This window comes from Mytilus californianus, unplaced genomic scaffold (assembly GCF_021869535.1).
Source record: "Mytilus californianus isolate M0D057914Y unplaced genomic scaffold, xbMytCali1.0.p SCAF_7, whole genome shotgun sequence".
NCBI classification, from domain to species: Eukaryota; Metazoa; Mollusca; class Bivalvia; order Mytilida; family Mytilidae; genus Mytilus; species Mytilus californianus.
The window spans coordinates 105,142,707-105,167,259 of NW_026262723.1; the positions used below are offsets into that span (position 1 = coordinate 105,142,707).

The 24,553-nt window shown below is 32.9% G+C and overlaps 1 protein-coding gene across 1 annotated transcript in view; it reads left to right on the forward strand.

The window, feature by feature from the left end:
* The window catches only part of LOC127709614 (uncharacterized), a 401,059-nt gene that overhangs the window by 236,593 nt on the left and 139,913 nt on the right, over window positions 1-24,553 (forward strand). Inside the window, exons 95-103 of the mRNA XM_052215217.1 lie at window positions 557-806; window positions 1,125-1,285; window positions 2,626-2,802; window positions 3,829-4,081; window positions 5,122-5,285; window positions 9,725-9,889; window positions 11,360-11,615; window positions 11,924-12,093; window positions 24,165-24,320. Of these exons, the coding sequence (XP_052071177.1) occupies window positions 557-806; window positions 1,125-1,285; window positions 2,626-2,802; window positions 3,829-4,081; window positions 5,122-5,285; window positions 9,725-9,889; window positions 11,360-11,615; window positions 11,924-12,093; window positions 24,165-24,320 (1,752 nt within the window). The remainder of the gene's footprint in view (window positions 1-556; window positions 807-1,124; window positions 1,286-2,625; window positions 2,803-3,828; window positions 4,082-5,121; window positions 5,286-9,724; window positions 9,890-11,359; window positions 11,616-11,923; window positions 12,094-24,164; window positions 24,321-24,553) is intronic.

Here is a 24,553-nt window from a genome sequence, read left to right on the forward strand (position 1 = left end):
TGACACTCATACCACATCTTCTTATATCTATATACATACTCTACTATATTATACTATACTTATACTTATACTTATACTTATACTTATACTATACTATACTATACTATACTATACTATACTATACTCTATACACTATACTCTATACTATACTATACACTATACTATATATTATACACTATACTATACTATACTATACTGTACACTATACTATACACTATACTATACACTCTATTATACTATACACTATAATATACTATACTATAGACTATACTATACTATACTATACTATACACTATACTATACTATACTATACTATACTACACTATACTATACAATACACTATACTATACTATACACTATACACTACACTATACTATACTACACTATACTATACACTACACTATACACTACACTATACTAAACACTATACTATACTATACTATACTATACTATACTATACTATACTATACTATCACTATTACTATTAGGGATTGGTGTAAGTATTATACATAAATGCTAATTAAAAAAAATATTTTAAGTTGTTGTTTTTTTTCAGATTGTTCCGTTCCAGACAAGACTGACCTATCACCCTATGGTGTATGTTACATACCACATACTTGTACCAGTATAGAATGCTGTGTAAATCTGCCTGGATTACACAGGAGTATTCATGCTTCTGTGGACATAGACACTTGTAATTATAAACTGACTGTGGATATTGAGAAAGTCCATCTGGAATACTCATTGGTTGATTATGAATGGGGACACACACAAACATATTCTTTGTTTGGACTCTTCAATGTTGTGTAAGTCACATTTAATCATGCAAGAAAGTAATAAGTAAAGGTTATTCTTACAAAGGAAAACTGGTTGAAAAGCTACTGATGAATAATTAGGTAAATATATAGTGAGACCAGAAAATTAATGTAGACATTGAACAGACATGAAATAAAGCAATTTAGAGAAACTTCCTGGAAATTGTAACATTGATCATTTTTGTCCCATAGTATCTCATATTTATAAAAAGTGTTTTATTATCAAGTTTTACTACTAAAAGCATAAAGATGCTTGTAACACTGCTTTATATATTATATTGAAAGACAATAGAATTAATATGCTTTCAGATTCACAGTACAAAATCTTGTTGATGACAAGTTACTGGTAACTTTGGATATATCTGTATGTGTGGAGAGAGCTGGTCCATGTGAAGTAATTCTGAATGTATTCAAAGATACCAGGTTACCTAAACCAGTCTGTAACTGGAAAAATGACTTTATTATATCAGGTATGTCACTGTACATTGTAGACTGATAGAGGATGAGGGAAAATATTAGAAATTACAGATTATAATCTTGTAAGGAATATTAGAAATACTGTCATAAATGAGCAACAATTTCTTTTCAAAATACTGAAACAATATAAAAATTTAAGACAACTGGAAAAATGTCACGACGGAATGAATTTAATCATAACAAAAAAGATTAATTATGGAAAAATTGATATTGCTGTTCATTGATATTTGGGTAACTGCAACAAACATGACCAATACTTTTTGTCCCCCACGTAACGCGTTGCGGGGACATGGGAATACTGTGCGTCCGTCCGGTTTTGTTAGCTCTCTCACGGGTACAATTCTTGCCAGATTTTTATAAAACTTATACTATAGGTTAATATCAGCAATATTTCAGACCAGTTCTGAAATGGTGGACGATCGAATTTTTTAAAAAGAGTTATGCCCCTTAGAAATATAAATTTATGAAAAATGGTCTCCTTAGCACTCTCACGGGTACAATTCTTGTTAGATTTTTATAAAACTTATACTATAGGTTAATATCAGCAATATCTCAGACAAGTTCTAAAATGGTGGACGATCGACCTTTTTTAAAAGAGTTATGACCTTAGAAATATTAAATTTATGGAAAATGACCTCGTTAGCGCTCTCACGGGTACAATTCTTGCCAGATTTTTATGAAACTTATACTTTAGGTTAATATTAGTAATATCTTGGACAAGTTCGACAATGGTGAAGGACTGACTTTTTTAAAAGAGTTATGTCCCTTGGAAATATTAAATTTATGAAAAATGGCCTTGTTAGCGCTCTCACTGGTACAATTCTTGTTAGATTTTTATAAAACTTATACTATAGGTTAATATCAGCAATATCTTGGACAATTTCTTTAATGGTGGACGATCAATTTTTTTTAAAAGAGTTATGCCCCTTGGAAATATTAAATTTATGGAAAATGGTCTCGTTTGCGCTCTCATGGGTACAATTTTTGCCAGATTTTTATAAAACTTATACTATAGGTTAATATCAGTAATATCTCTGACAAGTTCTATAATGGTGGACAATCAACTTTAAAAAAGTTATGCCCCTTGGAAATATTAAATAAGTGCTATGCGGGGGACGTTAATCTTTTATCTTGTATGTTTTTATTGTGGACATCAATGTCTTAATTTTTGCATTAAATAGTACTTAAGTTATAATAAGAATAGCAGGTGTTTCTGATTTTAAATTGCTGAACTTGAAAAAAATGTTTCTATTAAAAACAGGAAGAAGTTGTATCTAAATATTTTATGTTTAAGCAAATTATTCATTTAATATTAACATTTTACTATTTTCAGAGTTCTCGCTAGAAAACTTCCTATCAAGTAAAGGATTCAGTCCAGCATTAAGTGAGATACCAACAGAAGTATTATTACAGCTGTCAAACAAACTTGGAATAGCTTCATTCTACTTGGAAACCCAGTGTAACATAGCAGATACTCCATTTACACCTAACCAGGATGGATGGAATAATGGTAAACATAGCAAAATAAATAGGCTGCAGTATATGATCTTTTGTTGGTGTATGGTTCAATAAATATGGTTTCAACAAGTAATATAAAAATAAGAGAAATGGTGGGTTGCAAATGAGACAAATTTCAACCAAAGAACAAGAATGTTAACAACTACAAATCACTGTATGTATGGCCTTCTACAATGAGTAAAACATACAATGTAAATAAAGTGTTTAAGTCTTTTAATAAATCTATGATAATTAGGGCCCCGCCGAATGGCGGACGCCCTATAGTGATCAGTCTGACCGTCCGTCTATCCGTGACAACCCCATGTCCTATGGTAAAGATCGTGTCCGCTTTATATCTTGAGAACCGTTATGATTTCATAGTTTATACTTGACATGTATATAAACCAACACCAGAGGGTGTGTCATAATTTATATACAACTTCCTAGGTCAAAGGTCAAGGTCAAAAACTTTGGTTTCAGTTGACAACCTCATGTCCTATGGTAAAGATACAATTTTTTTACCACACATTATTCACAGCGGGCCCACAGAGATGGCTCCCATCTCAATGATATAAAGTTATTATTAGTTTTCAAAGGGAATAGCTTTGAATTGAGCAAGTGGAGAAACAATTTTACCGACACCTATCAAACAAGCACAGACAAACAAATGTAAAAAAAAAAACAGAACTAAATTTAATTAAATATGATATCAGCATTAAGAAAACAAAGGAAATGGTCTCTTCTAGAGTAAATTCAACGTGATGGTCACCTTTCGGTGAATGTGAAATTTCAGGTTTAAAATGTTTGTAGTGAAATAGATATCAAGATTTATCAGGCATGCATAGCAACTCCACTGATTTGGCGACATGTTTTAGTTTGGATCATGGTAACCATTGAGCATAGAAGAAATCTTATTTGATTTGTGACTTTTTTATACAAGATAATTCTCAAACATTCTATGATTTTTTATTGAATTTTAGTTTCCCTGTGATAAATTTTGTCTTCATTATCAATAATTTTTTTACTTATATTTATACAGATTGTTTAGAGAAAGCAAATCTCCCAGCTTTATCTAATGGCACCACCTGTCACTTGTCTGATGATTGCACTGGAGTTACCTGTTGTACAGCTGTAGATCTGCTCAGTAGATCTATCAGTACCAGTCTAAAACTGGATCCCTGTGACTATTCCTTACAAGTGCAGATAGAGAAACTTCTTGTCAACATAAGTTTAATTGATTATCAGTTTGGTAAACAAGATGGTGTATATTTATTTGGAGTTGTACGTCTTGAGTAAGTATATATCACAAAAATTTTATAATTTTCAAGAATTAACATTTTGAATGTTTTTGTTTGCCCTTCCCCCAAACCCTTTTTGTATGTCTTCAGAATTTGTAAAGTTATGAAACATCAAGTGTTGTTTCAATTGTTTATAAGTTAATGTGAGGTTTTTATTGTGATAAGTTCTGTTTTGGTGGATTCTTGTTAAATTCAAACATATGAATCTGCCATAATATATAGGGTGGTTTTTTACTTATATGCTGTCTTAGAAAAAATGTCAAAAAAAGAATATTTGCTGTTTTCTATGATAGACTTTATATAAGTTATCAAAGTAAACTGTAAGCAAGTAAGACATTAAGCTTTTTATTTGATTATTAATATTTTTATGGCTTGCATAATTAATTGGAGTGTAATTTTGTAACATGTGTTTCAAATATATTTTAAATTACATTACATTTCATTACATTTACTTTACATTTACATTACATTACATTACATTACATTACATTACATTACATTTACATTACATTTACATTACATTACATTACATTTACATTACATTTCATTTCATTACATTACATTTACATCACATTACCATTACATTACCATAACACTACACTACACTACACTACATTACACAACACTCTACACTACACCACATTATATATAACATTAGATTACATTACATTACATTTACATTACATTTACATTACATTACATTTACATTACATTACATTTCATTACATCACATTACCATCACATTACCATAACATTACCATGACATTACCATTACACTACACTACACTACACTACACTACACTACATTACACAACACTCTACACTACACTACATTATATATAACATTAGATTACATTACATTACATTACCATTACATAAGCATGACATTACCATTACATTACATTACATTTACATTTACATTTACATTACATAACACTACACTACATTACACTACACTGACAAAATATATTACATTACATTACACTTATGTATATAACTCTGACAACACATTTTGATTTTTCTCCCCTTTTTAGCTATGACATAGAAGACCTGAGGTACAAGAGACAGTATGTAGTAAATTTACAGCTGAGTGTTTGTTTTGAAGCGACAGGACCTTGTACAATCAGTATCCCTGTACTCACTAATACCATTCTATCTAAGTCTGTCTGTGACTGGAAAAGTAACTTTATAGATCCAGGTACATGTTAATAAATGATTGTTTTGAAGCTAGAGGACCTTGTACAATCAGTATCCCTGTACTAACTAATACCATTCTACCTAAGTCTGTCTGTGACTAGAAAAGTAACTTTATAGATCCAGGTACATGTTTATGAATGTTAGTTTTTTGGGCATCAGGACCGTGTACGATCAGCTTCCCCATACTAATTATGCCATTCTATCTAAGTCTGTATGTGACTTGAGAAGTAACTTCATAGATCCAGGTCCATACTTTAATTATTTCATTAAGTATGAATATACAGGACTTTTGCAACCTTGGTACATTAGAATAATTACTTCATATTGTCTATGATTTATTTGTATTATTTTTTCTTTAAAATGCACCAAGTTTGAAGTTTCTTTAAGGTAGCACGATACCGAATGGCATATCTCCTGATTTCTAAAATTTTTGCACACTGGTACTTTGAATCGAGTTACATCTGAATATGAAATAAAAAATGGGGGGTCACCATTTTTGTTTTTTTGTAATTTTTTTAAGAAAACGTCAATTTTGGCGACAAAGTTACCTAGTTATATAGGGAAAATGCCTTTTTTTAACTTATTTTTTTAGATTTTTCAATGAATGGCTATGTTCTTATATACGGAGAAAAACTAAAAACTAACATAATATCCAGGATTGTATACTGAATCCATGCATGTATAGAAATACATATGTCACCATCCTTGTTTTTTAGATAAATTGCTTCAAAGTTGACCGATACGCTTAGAATTTGACAGAAAACGTGTGACGTTCGACTGAGTTAATTTTATTTCGTCTTAACTGGGTGCACTTTAAGCTTTTCAAAACTGAATCGTCAACTTAACCCTACCAAACTAAACAATGGAGATGTCACCGATGTATCCATGCATGAATAAAATTAAGTGCTCCAAAAATTTGATTTGGTAAACAGTGATGTTGAGGTACAATTTGAATTGATTGATTGATGGTTTGCTTAACGTACGGTGGCAAATATTTCATGCATTTTCAGGACGATACAATACAGTTTGAAATAGTTGTGTCTAAAAGACACATTTGGTGCAGCCATCAAAAAAGGTTAAACATTCTGTTAGTTGTAAAAATTATAAAGAAAATCAACATCCTTATAAAATACACATTCTAAATATAGTATACTCTGTATGATGTAAACGTTTGGGTTGTGTGCGTAGTTAGTCGGACAAACCTTGCAAACTGTATGCAAAATTTCACTTAAATAGACAAAGTTCAACCTTCTGGCGTTCGTGGAAAATTATTAAAAAAAAAATGATCCTGATAATATATATGCACCCTCAATATAGGTAAAAAAAACCTCGGCGCAATATATTATCAAAATGACAAATTCAGCAACCTGTCATAAAAGAAAATAAAAAAATCTGACAACATGCGCATCTTTAGTATATGTACTAACACCAGGTACATAATTTAAAAGTTTAAGCTTAAAAACTGTAGTCCTAAGAAATCAGCCGTATAAACCCTACATACCAAGTGCGGGAAGGACTGTCGAATGGACACGATTAAAACAATATGCTCCCAGTATTTTGTCAAGGGAGCAAAATATATATTAGCATATATGATTATGTTCTATTTTATAAATCATTGGTGACAAAATATCTTTTTGAATAAGCATTTCATAGTGGAATGGTAATTGGGAGATCTCAAATGTAACAATGTAAACAAGCTAACATCTACGTCATTTGGTCATTGATTGAAAGTTATCTCATTGGCAATCATACCACATCTCCTTATTTCATAAAGGTTTGAGTTTTCCTCTGAAATACAAGAAGTTTAAAGGCTAACAAATATGTACTAGGAGACTGAAATACGTTTCTGTTATAGTTAAAATCTGACTTTTGTTGTGAACATGTGATGTTATAATTTGATAGATTTAATACTTGCTATACTAAATATACTTATTAACTTTCCAATTCGAGGGACTAACGAATCTTTACTAAAATTAGAAATTAGCAGTTAAAAAAATACTCGTCCATCCTGCATTAGTCACATGTTATCTAGATGTCTTTGGTTTTGTGTGTCATTAACCGGCCAGTTGCTGTTTTATTGTATATCCCACTTTTCCATTTATGCACACAAAGATATAACAACCCTTTTAATTTAAATAAACACTTGGTAAACTTGTAAAAACTCCTTATAAGACTGTGAATATTCTCAGGCTTTTCTCGATGCCTATGCGAGGAATATGCCCATCCCCCCCCCCCCCCCCCCCCCCAAAAAAAAGGCACCTTTGCTAATCGTCTGTGAGTCATTTTGTCTCCCCACTTTGTGAAAAGGTGCATTTTTTATCAGCTGCACCTGTACATCATGTCCAACTCAAAACACCAAAAAACTGACTCATCCCCGAAGACCAAAGTGCAAATTAGTATGAATCTAAAATCAAAATGATTTTAAAATCTTGTTGGATTTTTGTCCCCCGCGTGATGCATTGCATGGGACATAGAAATACCGGGCGTCCGTCCTTGCGTCCGTCCGTTTGTGCGTCTGTTTGTTCGTCTGGTCTTGTTAGCTCTCTCACATGTACAATTCTTGCCAGATTTTTATAAAACATATATATTAGGTTTATATCAGCATTGTCGCTGACAAGCTTGAAAATCAGTGCCGATCAATTAATTTTAAAAGAGTTATGCCCCTTGGAAATATTAATTATATGGAAAATTGCATTTGTAAGCGCTATCAAGTGTACATTTTTTGCCTGATCTTTAAATAATTTATATTGAAGGTTTATATCAGCATTGTCTTGGATAATTTCGAAAGTCAGTGCCGATCAAATATTTTTAAAAGAGTTATACCCCTTGGAAATATTAATTATATCAGAAATTGCGTTGCATTTCCTCTCAAGCCTGCATTTCTCTATTAACGATATTTATAAAAAAAATCAAAGAACAAACAAATTTTTTTTTAAAGTTATAAAAGCCATTGAGAGATACAATATGTACAACGCGGGAGGGGGCATTGGAACTCTGTTCTTTCAATCAGTTTGTTTTGCCGTTTGAATAAAATAGGTTAATGAAAATATCTTTTAATAACTTGTTTGCGTTCGAAGTGCTATTCTGGATTTACCTTCATCAAAGCACCGATCATTCATTTATTGTAGGGCCACAGGTTTTTAATGAATCGTTTGATTGTAAATTTCGAGAAAATAATCTATTTCTGAATGGAATTCATAGAAAAAAATGAAACGGGATCTGAATGGTTTTATTTTATTTCGTCCTAACCGAGTGCAAATTTAGTGTTGACATCCCATATGTTCCTTTGCTAACTTTATCCTTATTCCGATGTAGCTGTCCTGTTTTAGACTGTGCTTATAAGATTACAATGCTAGTAGTTTATTTTAAACACGCTTCCGAAACCATATCGGAATTTTTCTGTACAGTCCAATAAACTTCAAAGACTGTTTACACTTGAAACATAGGTAACGTTGTTCGGTCAAAATAGTCAAGTTCAACTACTCTTTTCTTTTTTCATTCCATTCCAACAAACCATTTTCTGTCTGAGTTTATACGTTTGCTTGTACGGTGCTTTTTTCGCTAAATTCTATCTGTATTCTTTTTCTAATAAATTTCCTTTTTTCTATTTTGCTAGCGACATTTTTTGGTTACCATTAAAAAACGAATGGGCTTCTTAGCAGAATTGCATTACTTGTGGTACAGTTTGCTGTATTTTCACACATATCATGCGTTTCTATAATTTGGATTTCTACTTTCAAAACAAAATTTTCTTGGGAAACGGCATGCATCATTAATAAAATAAGAATGTATTGCAAAATTAAACCAACCAAGAATAAAAAGCTCAGTCTGTTATGCATAAGAACACAGATAGATCAATCGTACAAATGCTTACATGTACTTGTCAATATATAGAACATTTAAAAAGTATATATTTAATTGTCAAGAATGAGAAGAAGAATGGGAGGAAGACGACGAAGCAATCAATGTCAAATAACGTATTGCATCAAATACCTCGACACTCTGCATCTAGTAGATGCAAAGTTACTGTTAAAAATGTTTATTTATTTAAATTTCACATTAGTGTGATTTTTTTTTTTCTCTCATTTTTGTTCTTTCATTTGAATCGCATCTATGTAAATTTTGTTTGTGATTGAATATGATACGTATAAAAAGTGTCGCTAAAATGAAGGTATTTTTAATATATATATCAAATAAAGAAACATTTATCTTTCAACTATTTTCTATCAGACTGAGGCAAATTGTTTGTTAATTGTTCCTAGATATTATAAAACATCAGGTTTTACGTTTGTCGTCAATTTCATGGATGTCAACAACAGCAGGAATGATAACTCGTGGCGTAACGTCATTCGGTATCGTGTAACCTTAATTGTAAATGACTGAGTTTTTTTTTATATACATCAACTATACCATTAATACATCATCTGTACCTCATTGTAGAATTTTCATTCAATAAGTTCATGAAAGAAGAGATAGGTTTGAGTATTGGAAATAGTTTAACAGATTATCAGAGGAAACAATTAATGGAAAGTTTAGGAATTTCTGACTTCATGATGGATGTCCCCTGCAGTTTAACACCATATCCAAGTAATGGATGGACTAATGGTAAGGTGCCTCATTGTGAAACTTGTAATCAGTTTAAGCAAGATATGTAATGTACACTAGATTATCAGATACTGTGTGGCCAACACTATGACTTGGTTTAGCAGTGTATCTAGATCAGTCTGACACCTTTGTAGGGAATTTTGATCACATTAACCTACATTCCATACTTATTAACTTTATAATCTATAGATCTAATTCAGCTCTATGACACTATATGACCTGCAGCCTATCTAATTGATATGAATTGGTATATCATTGCATAGAAGAGAAGGATAATTTTATCAAAAGTTTGTCACTCTGACCTACATTTTGTGCTTAAATGATTTTTGTGATGTCTAATTCATGAATATGACAGAAATATAGTTTATGTCACATTTTGTATAATTTAGTTAAGTTTTACTTGTTGTCTCGCCTTGCCGGAGTCAAAAAGCGAGACATAGGAATGCTGTTTCCGGCGTCTGCGGCAGCGGCTTTGTCAACAATGCATTAGTTTGTGATTAGGTCTAGTTTATGGTGAACCACATAGGTAGGTCAGTGATATTTGGTATGCAGTTGTATACGCATTGGCACATCTCATTACCATGGGAATTATTTGGCCCAGCCCCCTCAGTCATGGTCTATTGACTTTGAAATTTTTGATTAGTTTTCATGTATTAGTTTGTGATTGGGTCAGTTTAAGGGGAACTGTTAGTGGTAGGTCAATAATATTTGATATGCAGTTGTATAAGCATTAGCACATCTCATTTCCATGGAGTATATTTGGTCCTTACCCCTCAGTCACAGTTTATTGACTGAAACTTTTGCTTAGTTTATATGTATTAGTTTGTGATTAGGTCAGTTTAAGATGAACCACTTATGTTAAGTCATTGATATTTGGTATGCAAATGTATTGGCATTTGCAAGTTTCATTTTCACGGAGATTATATAACCCCACCCCCTCATTATGGTTCATTGACTTTGAAACTTTTACATAGTTTACAAGTTAATGTTTGTGTTTAGGTTTGTTTAAAGGGAACGATATATGAAAAAGTCAATGGTATTTGGTATGCAGTTGTATTAGCATTGGCACATCTGATTTCCAGGGAGATTGTTTAGCCCTGTACCTTCAGTCATGGTTCATTGACTTTAAATATTTGCATAACTTACATGTTAAAGTATTGCTGTTTTAATTTCAACATTTGCATTATCAAAATAACAAATAGGCGAGACATATCTCTGTGTTAACAGTTTATTTACATATTTTACTACAATGGATTTAAGTGAGTAGGAGAAGAAGAAAGACTTCATGAGTGTGAACTATCCTATTTTATAAAACAAATATTTATGTATATATCTTCTGTCCTTCTTGTTATATCAGAGACACCTCTCTTGTTACAATAGCTCTGTTTATATATGTTATTGGTGCAATGTTAACAATAGTCCCTAGTCTACATAGTTTCATATTTCCTCATATTTGATTATTTATTTCAGATTGTGATACTTTGACCTCTGACCTTCCACTGTTACCAGGTACAACTGTCTGTCATATTCAGGAAAGCTGTACCTCAGTGTCCTGTTGTTTTAGTGTGGACAAGATAGGTCAATCATTCCAGGCCTCTGTTGATATTGATCCATGTAGATCACTACTAACAGTAACTATAGAAAAATTCACTCAACAGAAAAATCTGTTAGATTTTCTGTGGGGGACATCAGTAGAAATGTGGCTGTTCGGTCTATTTAGAATTGAGTAAGTTTGGTTTTTTTTCTTTATTGAATTTATTTCAGATGGCAACCTTCTTAAGGATACCATGCATCCGATAGCAAATACTTGAGTACTAGCATAATTCTAATGATTTATTTAAAATTCAGGTTTTAATTTTATCTGTTTTAAAACTGCTGTCTTTTCTAGTAAGATCAATTCTTTCATAATTTACAGAACAGTTTATTTGTTTTTTTCTTTTAGGTTAAAAAAATGAAGAATTAAAAAATATTTTATTTCCTTAAATATGACATAAGCTGTACTTGTTAGTTAATTATAATGACTATTATCTTCAGGCTAAGAGTGAATTACTTAGAATCTGAAGGAAATTATCTGGTAGACATGAAATTGAGAACTTGTCTGGATGCAGATGTATCTGTACCTTGTTACCAGTCCATTGTAGTGTTCAAGGATTACAAGCTACCTAAATCTGTGTGTGATTGGAATACCAATTTCCCTGTAAAAGGTACCAATATTGTTACATGAGTGGTAATAAAACCTTTTATTTGATTGTTCACTGAAGAACAATCTGGGTCATTACCATAACTTGATAACCTTTAAAAATTGGAGCTTTTTCTTTTTCCTTTACAAAAAAACCCCGTGGTTTTTGTCGAGCCTGCGACTTTTGTCACAGAAAGCTTGACATAGGAATAGTGAACCAGCGGCGTTAACTAACTACAGCTTAATATTTCAGGAGGAAGAACACCTGGATGCTGCATACTTTGCATATAGATACCTTATGTTATGAAGTTTCCGTCTGTCATATGTCCTTTGTCCTTGACCTCATTTTCATGGTTCAGTGACTTCTTGAAAAAAAAAGTTAAGATTTTTTGTAATGTTAATTTCTCTCTTATAATGAGTAATAGGATAACTATATTTGGTATGTGCATACCTTGCACAGTCCCCATGCCTGTCAGACAGTTTTCACTTGACCTCAATCTCATTTCATGGATCAGTGAACAAGTTTTCGTGGTCAAGTCCATATCTCAGATACTATAAACAATAGGTCTACTATAGTTGGTGTATGGAATGATTGTAAGGTGTACATGTCCAACTGGCAGGTGTCATCTCACCTTGACCCCATTTTCATGGTTCAGTGGTTCAAGTTAAGTTTTTGTGTTTTGGTCTATTTTTGACGAGCCTACGACTTTTGTAGCAAAAGCGAGACATAGCGATCCTACATTCCGTCGGCATCGTCGGCTTCGTCCACAAATATTCACTCTGTGGTTAAAGTTTTTCAAATTTTAATAACTTTCTTAAACTATCCTGCATTTCAACCAAACTTGGACAGAAGCTTGTTTATGATCATAAGATAGTATCCAGAAGAAAATTTTGTAAAAAAAAAATCCTGTTTATCCGTATTTTACTCATATGTGGACTTAGTTTTTCTGCCAGTTAACATAACATTCACTCTGTGGTTAAAGTTTTCAAAATTTTAATAACTTTCTTAAACTATCCTGGATTTGTACCACACTTGGACAGAAGCTTGTTTGTGATCATAAGATAGTATTCAAAAGTAAATTTTGTTAAAAAAAATCCTGTTTATCCGTATTTTACTTATAAATGGAGTTAGTTTTTATGCCAGTTAACATTACATTCACTCTGTGGTTAAAGCTTTCAAAATTTTAATAACTTTCTTAAACTATCCTGGATTTGTACCACACTTGGACAGAAGCTTGTTTGTGATCATAAGATAGTATTCAAAAGTAAATTTTGTTAAAAAAAATCCTGTTTATCCGTATTTTACTTATAAATGGAGTTAGTTTTTATGCCAGTTAACATTACATTCACGCTGTGGTTAAAGCTTTCAAAATTTTAATAACTTTCTTAAACTATCCTGGATTTGTACCACACTTGGACAGAAGCTTGTTTGTGATCATAAGATAGTATTCAAAAGTGAATTTTGTTAAAAAAAATCCTGTTTATCCGTATTTTACTTATAAATGGAGTTAGTTTTTATGCCAGTTAACATTACATTCACGCTGTGGTTAAAGCTTTCAAAATTTTAATAACTTTCTTAAACTATCCTGGATTTGTACCACACTTGGACAGAAGCTTGTTTGTGATCATAAGATAGTATTCAAAAGTAAATTTTGTTAAAAAAAATCCTGTTTATCCGTATTTTACTTATAAATGGAGTTAGTTTTTATGCCAGTTAACATTACATTCACGCTGTGGTTAAAGCTTTCAAAATTTTAATAACTTTCTTAAACTATCCTGGATTTGTACCACACTTGGACAGAAGCTTGTTTGTGATCATAAGATAGTATTCAAAAGTGAATTTTGTTAAAAAAAATCCTGTTTATCCGTATTTTACTTATAAATGGAGTTAGTTTTTATGCCAGTTAACATTACATTCACGCTGTGGTTAAAGCTTTCAAAATTTTAATAACTTTCTTAAACTATCCTGGTTTTGTACCACACTTGGACAGAAGCTTGTTTTGGTTAAAAACTAGTATCTAGAAGGAAATTTTGTAAAAATTTATTTCCTGTTTTCCCGTATATTACTTATAAATGGACTTAGTTTTATTCCAGTTAACATTACGTACAGTCTGCAGTTAATTTAATTATAATTCAAAACTAGCTCGAATGATTCAACGCCCTTCACCAACAACCATTTCTGGTTGGAGTAATCGGAATAAATCAACTGGATTATTCAGGTTAATCTAAACCACGTTGGTTACGTATCTGCGCATGTGCACAAATGGAAAATTCAATTGTGCATCCGAAAGTTTCAAAATAATGATATCAAAATAATGATAAACAGAATTTTCATTCATTCATACAGAAATGCATCTTATGTTAATTTCAATTGCAAGAATCTACGCGGAGAGTACGACTTCAACTCAATGATGCTTGACAAAAATACACGGATTTAGTTGTTCCGTCTGTGTTCAGATCTTTAATGAATCAAGTCATATTCCGGTTTTAGAAAACATGCGTTTTTTAAAACGAAAGTTAGAATATTTCAGTATTTTATTGCGATAATAAAGAGTCAAGCGCACACGTTAATCTGCTGGTGCTTTAAATTTACACTTCAAACGATGCACTGTCAGTTGACAGAAATATCAATGTACGAACTAATGTCAATTGACGGAATTCATATCGAAAGTACGTAGTTTTCATGTCAGTCATTGTCGGAATGTCCCCAATGATTTAGATTACCTTAATTTATTGCCTTACGACGTTAAGTTTCAAAGTTTTAAGTGATCAAAAACGGGATTTAACAAATAAATAGTCCAGCTTTTTACCGTTATTCGTCATGAAGGTACCCCCATTACGACCCTCGAGTACGGAACCAGTAATATTTGTTGCTGTCAATCGTATTATTTTTCATGAAACATTTCAGAAAATGACCGTTTGATGCCTGACGGAAAAGGGCATTCCTACCCTCGTACTTTTGAATAAACATTTTAGATGAAAAACAAATATGATTAACAGCAGCAAATAAGTGGTTCCTGATTTGGGTCAAGCTCATACAGAAAATGAACAGGTTTGAAATGTTAACAAGTGCTCAAAACCCAATCCCTGACCTGAGACAAACCTGCATTGGATATATTAAGCATTTTTCAATATATGTTTATAATGGAAAAAAAACAAGTAACTGTAAACAACTATAACAATTCATGATTAACTGATTGATGTTGGTGTTAAACCCTACTTCCCACACTTGATTAGAATCAGGGTGGTCAGTTTTTTTATAGGAAGGAGTTCGGAATACCCAAAGTGAACTATCTACCTTTGACAGAAAAACTTCAAAGTGAAACCTAATCAATTACTGGTATAATTGCTTGCATCAAGTTGACTATGCTAAGACAAATGTGTGGAATTATAGAAAATTTAATTTGAATCAACAGCATTTTTAGATTTTTATGTTTAGTATAGTCAGTTTTGGTTGACATGAGAATTATTAAAGAATATTAATTTTGGAAGAAAAAAATACTCGAAAGCAATAATGGGACAGAGCAGGCTGGGTTGGAGTGGGCTGCTTTCATGGTAATTCAAGTTACCTTTTGTGCATCTTCTTCCACCTCAAAGCTATCAGCTCTTTGATTCTTCCAGTTAACATTACATACAGTCTGCAGTTAAATTTTTTAAAACATTTATTAGATTCATAAACTATCCTGTATTTTTACCAAACTTGGACAGAAGCTTCTTACAATAAAAAAATTTTCCTCATCTCATTTGTGTTGAGCCTGCAATTAACAGCAAAAGTAGGCGAGACACTGGGTTCTGCGGAACCCTTACGAATTTTTCTAATACTGTATGCAATGGGTCAGCTATATTTGGTGTATGGAAATATTTTATGATGTACATGTCAGTCTGGCATGTTTTATGTGACCTTGACCTCATTTTCACAGTTCTTTGCTCAATGTTAAGTTTTTGTGCTTTGGTCTGTTTTTAAAGGCAGTGCTTTAATGCCTTTCTAGTTGCCGGGTTAATCCTTCCTTCCGCGATATCCAACTTATCTACGTGGGGGGTCATTAGACTCCAAGTAGATCCGGAAATGTTGAATTCTCTCCTCTTCTTATTGCGATATAAAATGTTTTTTGTTTCATTTCATTTACATTGGGAAATAGAGAAACGATCATTGTGTTTTGTTAGTTTTAAAAACTTTTGATATATTAGTATTTTGCATTATAAGCAGTCAACCGATTGACAAACTAGAATTATTTGAATTCCGTGTGGAAAGAGCTCGGGTTAATTTCGAGTGTTATCTGCAATCTAGATGTTTATAAATCATTTCAGTCGTTGATATAATAATTAAAGGTCGACTGAACATGAATTATATTATACAATTTAAAGCGCATTTCTGTTTATGCACGTGAACCCGTCTAACGTTATTTTCGCAGTTATATAAAGTAGCAAATTATCGTTCCTGAATAGGTGGCGCCGTGGTAGCGGATCCTGTTCCTCTTCTTCCGGTTTCTGCACTGTGCAACTATTTCAGTTATATTTTTAATTAACGATGCCAAGTACTTGTTGTTGTGTACCTGGATGTCATTTAAGAGGAGGACATGCATTTCCAAATGACTTAAAAAGAAGGAAAAGTTGGATCAACGCCATGGCCCATACGCAGATTGGACGAGAACACGATGATATCGTGGAGTCCATCTCAATCAGCTGTTGTTTGCAAGGCACGTTTTACTGAAAAAGACTACGTGCACATACCTGCCAACTTTTCAAAATCTCCATGGAGGATTTTAAGCGCAAGAGGACCTAATGCTCCTCTTTTATTGTCATAAGTGTTTTTAATCTACTACTATATTGTTTGAATGAGTATGTATGTGCTTAAATACCCCTTTAACTCATTTGAATGCCTGTTTTGAGGTGTTCAGTTTATAAAATAAAGAATTTCAAAATTCAGGTCAACACCTCTCATGGGGGATATCCCCCATAAATCAGGATAGTTGACAGGTCTGCGTGCAGGAAACTATTCATGGTAAAACTCTATTTTCTTTGTGAAATATATAGTTATATATGTAATCGCCATGCCAATAAACCAAAGTCTGTTTACAACCGCAATTATCGTTTTAGAATAAAAGGGGGTGGGTAATTCAAGACGTCATAATTTTTTGGATTACGATTCAATGTGATCTGTTTGAGATTTTTTGGTGATTGCTACAATTATAATGATTTCTTACAAGAGGTATATCATACTGAGAATTATTTTAGCAGTAATTATGCTAATGTAGTAATGACAGGAATGCATAAGCTATGCCTCATAGACTTTCTTGAAAAATATCAATGACAATGTTAACAGGAACAAAACAATGACATGCTCTCATCTATATTATAGTTATTTAGGTACAAACAATGTACGTTTGTTGCATAAGTCTCTCATTGTTTGTCCTTTGGATTTACATAACATACATTGAATCAGGCAAACATAGTTTTATCCAGATTGTAATGAATAAATCTAGTTAATATTTCGCCAGGTAGTTCAAAGTATACATTGCTAATGGAAGTTCATTTAATTATAAAAAAACTAATGTTTTATAACCTTTTTCAGGGCGCAAACCCACCATACAGAGACTTAAGTCTACTGCAATTCCCAGCCTATTTTTCTGGACCAAGCAAGAGACTGAATCGTCCACAAAAAGAAAAATCAGGGCAGTTTCCTGTGAAAACAAAAGAACTAAACTTGATGAATATTGTAGTAGAAATCTAGAGGAAAGTTTTGATTGTAAAGTTGGTTTTCCTGAAAAAGTCATTCATACTGCAGAAAGGATTTATGACTGTCCACCACCAACTGCCGAGCTAATGTTGAGCTTCACAGATGGAATTACGCAAACACCATCAATGCCTATGTTTTTAACAGAGAATTTTGAAATGAAGACATGTGACACAGCCATGCATTTTTATACCGGTTTAGAGTTGTATACTAAATTTTTATTTGTTTTGACCACACTTGGTCCAGCAGTACATTGTTTGAGATACATATATTTTCAAATTGATAGGGTGTCAGTTGAAAATCAGTTTTTTTATGACTTTGATGAAATTGAGGCATACAACCAACTTTGAACTGTCTAGATTCTAGATTGAATCTAGTGTTAAGAATATTGTGTATACATGGATTGTTTTTATGTCTAAACAGTGGTGTGAGGCTAACACTTGGCCATCTAGTGGTTTAGTCAGGTATTTTTCACCATCCAACTTCAAATTAAAGTTTCCTACGACTTGGATTATTATTGACAGCACAGAATATCCCGTGATAAAACCTAAAGCTCCTAGAGCTCAGGCAACCTTTTCATCAAATAAAAACAGAAACACTGAAAGTTCTTGAATGTTCGACACCTGGTGGTTTAGTCAACTATGTCTCTATGTCACATAGAGCGAATTATTGGACTTGGCAAAACATACAAAATTCTAATAAATCCTATGAATGGAACTGAAACAAAACTTTCATCTGAAATAACATTTAGCTGTTTTATGTTGTGTAATTTTAGAACTTGTATTGTGCCAAAGGATGCATAAATAAAAGTGACGCAATGAATTTTGTTCTGATATATATATATTTACAATTACATGCACATGTAAATTGTAATGCATATAAAAATAAGGAGATGTGGTATGATATTCAGTGAGTTTATCAAACTAAAGTGCATAAGAAATGGGTTTAAGCAGTTACAGGTGTTACTGTCACCGTACAATCTCCAACAATGAGAAAAACTTGTACCCTGTAAAAAATTTCAGAGATCTTACAACTAAGTTTTGTTGTCTCACCTTGACTTTGGTGAATTTTTTATATCTGTTGATGTAAATATAAAAAAGAAGATGTGGTATGATTGGCAATGAGACAACTCTCCACACATGCACAAGAGACCAAATGACACAGAAATTAACAGCTATAGGTCACAATACGGCCTTCAACAATGAGCAAAGCCCATACCGCACAGTCAGCTATAAAAGGCCCAGAAATGACAATGTAAAACTATTCAAACAAGAAAACTAACGGCCTATTTTATGTAAAAAAATGAACAAATATAACAAATATGCAACACATAAACAAACGACAACCACTGAATTACACTTTTATAGGCTCCTGACTTGGGACAGGCACATACATGTACATACAGAATGTGGCGGGCTTAAACATGTTAGAGGGATCCCAACCCTCCATCTAACCTAGGACAGTGGTGTAACAGTACAATATAAGAAAGAACTATAAAAATCAGTTGAAAGAGGCTAAACTCATCAGATGGATAAATACAAATACAAGTGGACGTGGTCGGGTAGTTGTACATCCAAACAACAAAAAGACACTAAGTACAAATCTGAGAGTACTCGCAGTTACTGACAGCTAGTTCAAAGCCACTAACAACTGATAAAAAAATCTTGCATCTAAGACTTAATTATCAATCCGTAAGCTCCCTTTAGAATTTTATAAATTTTAGATTTTACATTTCTGAGTTATGGGGTTTTATTCATTAAAAAATGGGGGATTTTCCAGTTTTTGGACAACAACTCAAAAATGCTTTAAGTAGTTCACATGAAACTTTGGTGAATTATTTATAGCTATTGATGTAATCTCCCTATTGATTTTCATAAATTTCAAATATGACATTGAGAAGAAATTGAACTTTATTTGTTTATAGTCTGGCAACAGATTTATTAAGTATTGCACAACAGCACAGTGTATTGCACAACAGCAAGAAATCTTTAATTGAATATAAATTCAATTCATATAACCAATTTCAAGTTCATTGACTACATTTATTCAGAAACTATAATATGTCAAATATTTAATTACAATCCAAATTCAGACCTGTATCAAGCTTGAATATTGTGTCCATTTTTGCCCAAGCTGTTCAGGGTAGTACCTCTGCGGGTGTATCCAGCTGCGCTCAGCGAATCAGTTTATTTCTTAATTAAGAACTCCTTTTTATACGACCGCAAAAAAAAATTTTGTGGTCGTATATTGGTATGACGTTGGCGTCGTCGTCGTCCGGCGTTGTCGTCCGAAAACACACTAGTTTTCGCACTCTAACTTTAGTTTAAGTGAATGGATCTCAATGAAATTTTTAAATAAGGTTCAATACCACAAAAGGAAAGTGGGGATTGATTTTGGGGGTTATGGTACCAACAGTTAAGGAATTAGGGGCCAAAAATAAGCATTTTTGTAACTTCCAGACATAACTTGTGTGTAAGTGTATGGATCTCTCTGACATTGTACCACAAGGTTCCATATCACAAAGGGAATGCTGGGATTGATTTTTGGGGGTAATTGCCTCCAAATTTTAGGAATTAGGGGCCAAAAAGGGGCAAAAAACAAGCATTTTTCTAGTTTCATGACAATAACTTGTGTGCAAGTCTATGGATCTCTCTGACATTGTATCACAAGGTTCCATATCACAAAGGGAATGCTGGGATTGAATTTTTGGGGGTAATTGCCTCCAAATTTTAGGAATTAGGGGCCAAAAAGGGGCAAAAAACAAGCATTTTTCTAGTTTCATGGCAATACCTTGTGTGTAAGTGTATGGATCTTTATGAAATTGTACTCCAAGGTTCCATATCACAAAGGGAAAGCTGGAATTGAGTTTGGGGGTAATTGCCCAAAAAGTTTAGGAATAAGGGGCCAAAAATAAGCATTTTTCTAGTTTCCAGACAATAACTTGTGTTCAAGTGTATGGATCTTTCTGAAATTGTACTGCAAGGTACCATACCACTAAGGGAATGCTGGGATTGATTTTGGGGGTAATTTCCTCCAAATTTTAGGAATTAGGGGCCAAAAAGGGGCAAAAAACAAGCATTTTTCTAGTTTCATGACAATAACTTGTGTGTAAGTCTATGGATCTCTCTGACATTGTATCACATGGTTCCATATCACAAAGGGAATGCTGGGATTGATTTTGGGGGTAATTGCCTCCAAATTTTAGGAATTAGGGGCCAAAAAGGGGCAAAAAACAAGCATTTTTCTAGTTTCATGGCAATAACTTGTGTGTAAGTGTATGGATCTTTATGAAATTGTATTACAAGGTTCCATATCACAAAGGGAAAGCTGGGTTTGAGTTTGGGGGTAATTGCCCTAAACGTTTAGGAATTTGGGACCAAAAAGGGGCCAAAAAAACAAGCATTTTTCTAGTTTCCAGACAATAACATGTGTTCAAGTGTATGGATCTCTCTGAAATTGTACTGCAAGGTACCATACCACAAAGGGAAGGCTGGGATTGAGTTTTGGGGTGATGAATCATAAGGGGGTTCAAAAAATTTGGGGGGGGATTCTTTTTCCTTTTTTTTCTTTAAAATTTTCCATTTTAAATTGGTTATTTCTGATTTATATATAAAAGCAAATAATAATGATATGGTTTGAATAGGTAAATTAAATTTTTTTAAGTATCTTAGACCACTTTCATTCTGTGTCAGAAACCTATGCTGTGTCAAATATTTAATTACAATCCAAATTCAGTGCTGAATCAAGCTTGAATGTTGTGTTCATACTTGCCCCAACTGTTCAGGGTTCGACCTCTGCGGTCGTATCAAGCTGCGCCCCAGCGGAGCATTTTATTTCCTTCATAAATTACTTTATGCTTGGAAATATAATTTTGCTTGGAGTTGAAAGAGTTGACATGTTGCAATGTACATTTACTCTACATAGTTCTATGGTACCAAATCAAAAGTTTATATAAAGAAAGAAGTCAAAAGGTTTCCCATCATAGTTTAGTTACATACATTTTTTTTGTACCTGATGTCGTTGAATATAGATCATTATATAAATAAGGAGATGTGTTATGATTGCCAATGAAAAAACTAAGGATTTTCTTATCCAAGGAATAGATTACCTTAGCCGTATTTGGCACAACTTTTTGGAATTTTGGGTCCTCAATGCTCTTCAACTTTGTACTTGTTTGGCTTTGTTACTATTTTGATCTGAACGTCACTGATGAGTCTTATGTAGACGAAACACACGTCTGGCGTATTAAATTATAATCCTGGTACCTTTGATAACTAATTTGACTATAAACATAGATAAAAAAGGTACAAACTGGACATAATGCACTAGTTCATAAACAAGTGAGAACAATCGCCTTCATATAGTGCTCAGAATATGACATTCATAAAACTTATTCAATATCATTAGAGAACTCTAAATCTTAAATACTGAAAGCCACCTCTGATAAGTACACTGTACTATGCAAGATAATGATATAACTGGACTTAAAATACACACAACCTGTAATTAACTGCCTTTACAGCGCTTTCGTGCTTTGATTCTTAAACTGTAAACAATAGGTCAACTATGTTTGGTGTACGGAATGATTGTAAAGTGTACATGTCTGTCTGGCAGGATTCATCTGACCTTGATCTCATTTTCATGGTTCAGTGGTTAAAGTTCAGTTTTTGTGTTTTGGTCTATTTTTCTAATACTGTATGCAATAGGTCAGCTATATTTGGTGTATGGAAATAATTTGTGATGTACATGTCAGTCTGGCAGGTTTTATTTGACCTTGACCTCATTCTCATGGTTCATTGCTCAATTTTAAGTTTTTGTGTTTTGGTCTGTTTTTCTTAAACTATAAGCAATAGGTCAACTATGTTTGGTTTATGGAATGATTGTAAAGTGTACATAAAATTGAGAATGGAAATGAGGAATGTGTCAAAGAGACAACAACCTGACCATAGAGCAGACAACAGGCAGGACAGTCTGTCTGACAGGGTTCATCTGACCTTGACCTCATATTCATGGTTCATTGGTCAATATAATGTTTTCATGGTTTGGTCTGTTTCTTGTATACTATAAGCAATAGGTCAACTATATTCAATGTATGGAATGATTGTAAGGTGTACATGTATTTCTGGCTTGGTTTATCTGACCTTGACCTAATTGTCCTGGATCATCATAAGTTAATGTGATACCTGTAGTTAAACTTTATATTTAGAGCTATCAACATAAAATCAATGGAAGTAAAGTAGGCGATGCATTTCAGTGTGTGTGCACTCCTGTTCCTATAAAAAAGGGAAGAAAGAAATGTATTAGAGAAACAACATTAAATTTCTGTTGACATATGTTATAAGATTTTCAATTATGATCAAGAGAAATTTCAGACCTTTTTTGTAAAATTAGATATTCTCTGTTTTTTTATTAATAACTGATTTTTCATTATGCTAAAGGTTTCATTTTTGTTGAGACTTCATCAATTTGTAGTGGAAGGAAGACATAAAGATCCTTTATTCATTCATCTGCAGTCAACATTACAGTTCAAACTTTGGTTGAAGTTTTTGTCTCTCCTTGACGTAGTCAAACAGCGAGACATAGGTATGCTGTTTCCAGCAGCGGCAGCGGCAACAACAATGTATTAGTTTGTGATTAGGTCTAGTTCATGGTGAACCACTAGTGGTAGGTCAATGATATTTGGTATGCAGTTGTATTAGCATTGACACATCTCATTACAATGGAGATTATTTGGCCCCGCCCCCTCAGTCAAGGTCTATTGACTTTGAAACTTTTCATAGTTTACATTAGTTTGTGATTAGCTCAGTTCAAGGGGAACCATAAGTGGTAGGCCAATGTTAATTATCCGTATTTTACTGTAAATGGACTAAGTAGTTTTGCAGTTAACAATTACATACAGTCTGGGATCACATTTTTTAGACATCACTAACTTTGTTAAACCTTCATGGAATGTTTTGAGAGTGGAAGTAAGTTTCTCCAAGATCAAGAAATAGCATCTGAAGAAAGAAGTTTTATTCTTGTATTTTTTCTGTATTTTACTGATATGGTCGACTTAGTTTTTTTTCAATCAACATTTCACTTTTCACTGATAGCAGCAATCACAGGGGAGACACAGGGTTCTGCTGAACCCTTTAAGATTTTTGTTGAATATTTTACCTGAAAGAGCCTGCTAGATTAATGAACCTTAATTGATACAAAGAGCAATCTGATATAAAGCGTGAATATTGGACAGAAAATATAAAATCCACCATGCTAAACAGAGCTGTTGGATAAATGTGAATTAGAAAGCAACCTAACAACACAAAAAACCAAAAGACATCAAACAGGTTGCTGTTATTAAAGTAACTCATTATATATTTTAGACTTTAGTATGGAGTCCTGGATGAGTGAGAATGGTCTATTACAAAATGTTGATCCTTTACCACAATGGTCAGTTCTACAGCTGATGCAGATGTGGGGTATATCCAGATTTGTTTCAGACAATTCCTGCTCTGGTGTTCTGCTGGATACAAGTTCAGGTCTGTTTCCTTGAAAAAATACTTGTTTGAAATATAAAGAGAATATTTGTTGTTTGTCTACAATTAAAAAAGAAATTGTGAAAAAGGAATTGTAGAAATTTTTTTTCTTTCAAACAATTACTAATGATACAAGTATTGAGAATGTGTCACTGGACAGTAAGTAAGGAACAATCGTTTTCAGAATGTGTCACTGGACAGTAAGTAAGGAACAATCGTTTTCAGAATGTGTCACT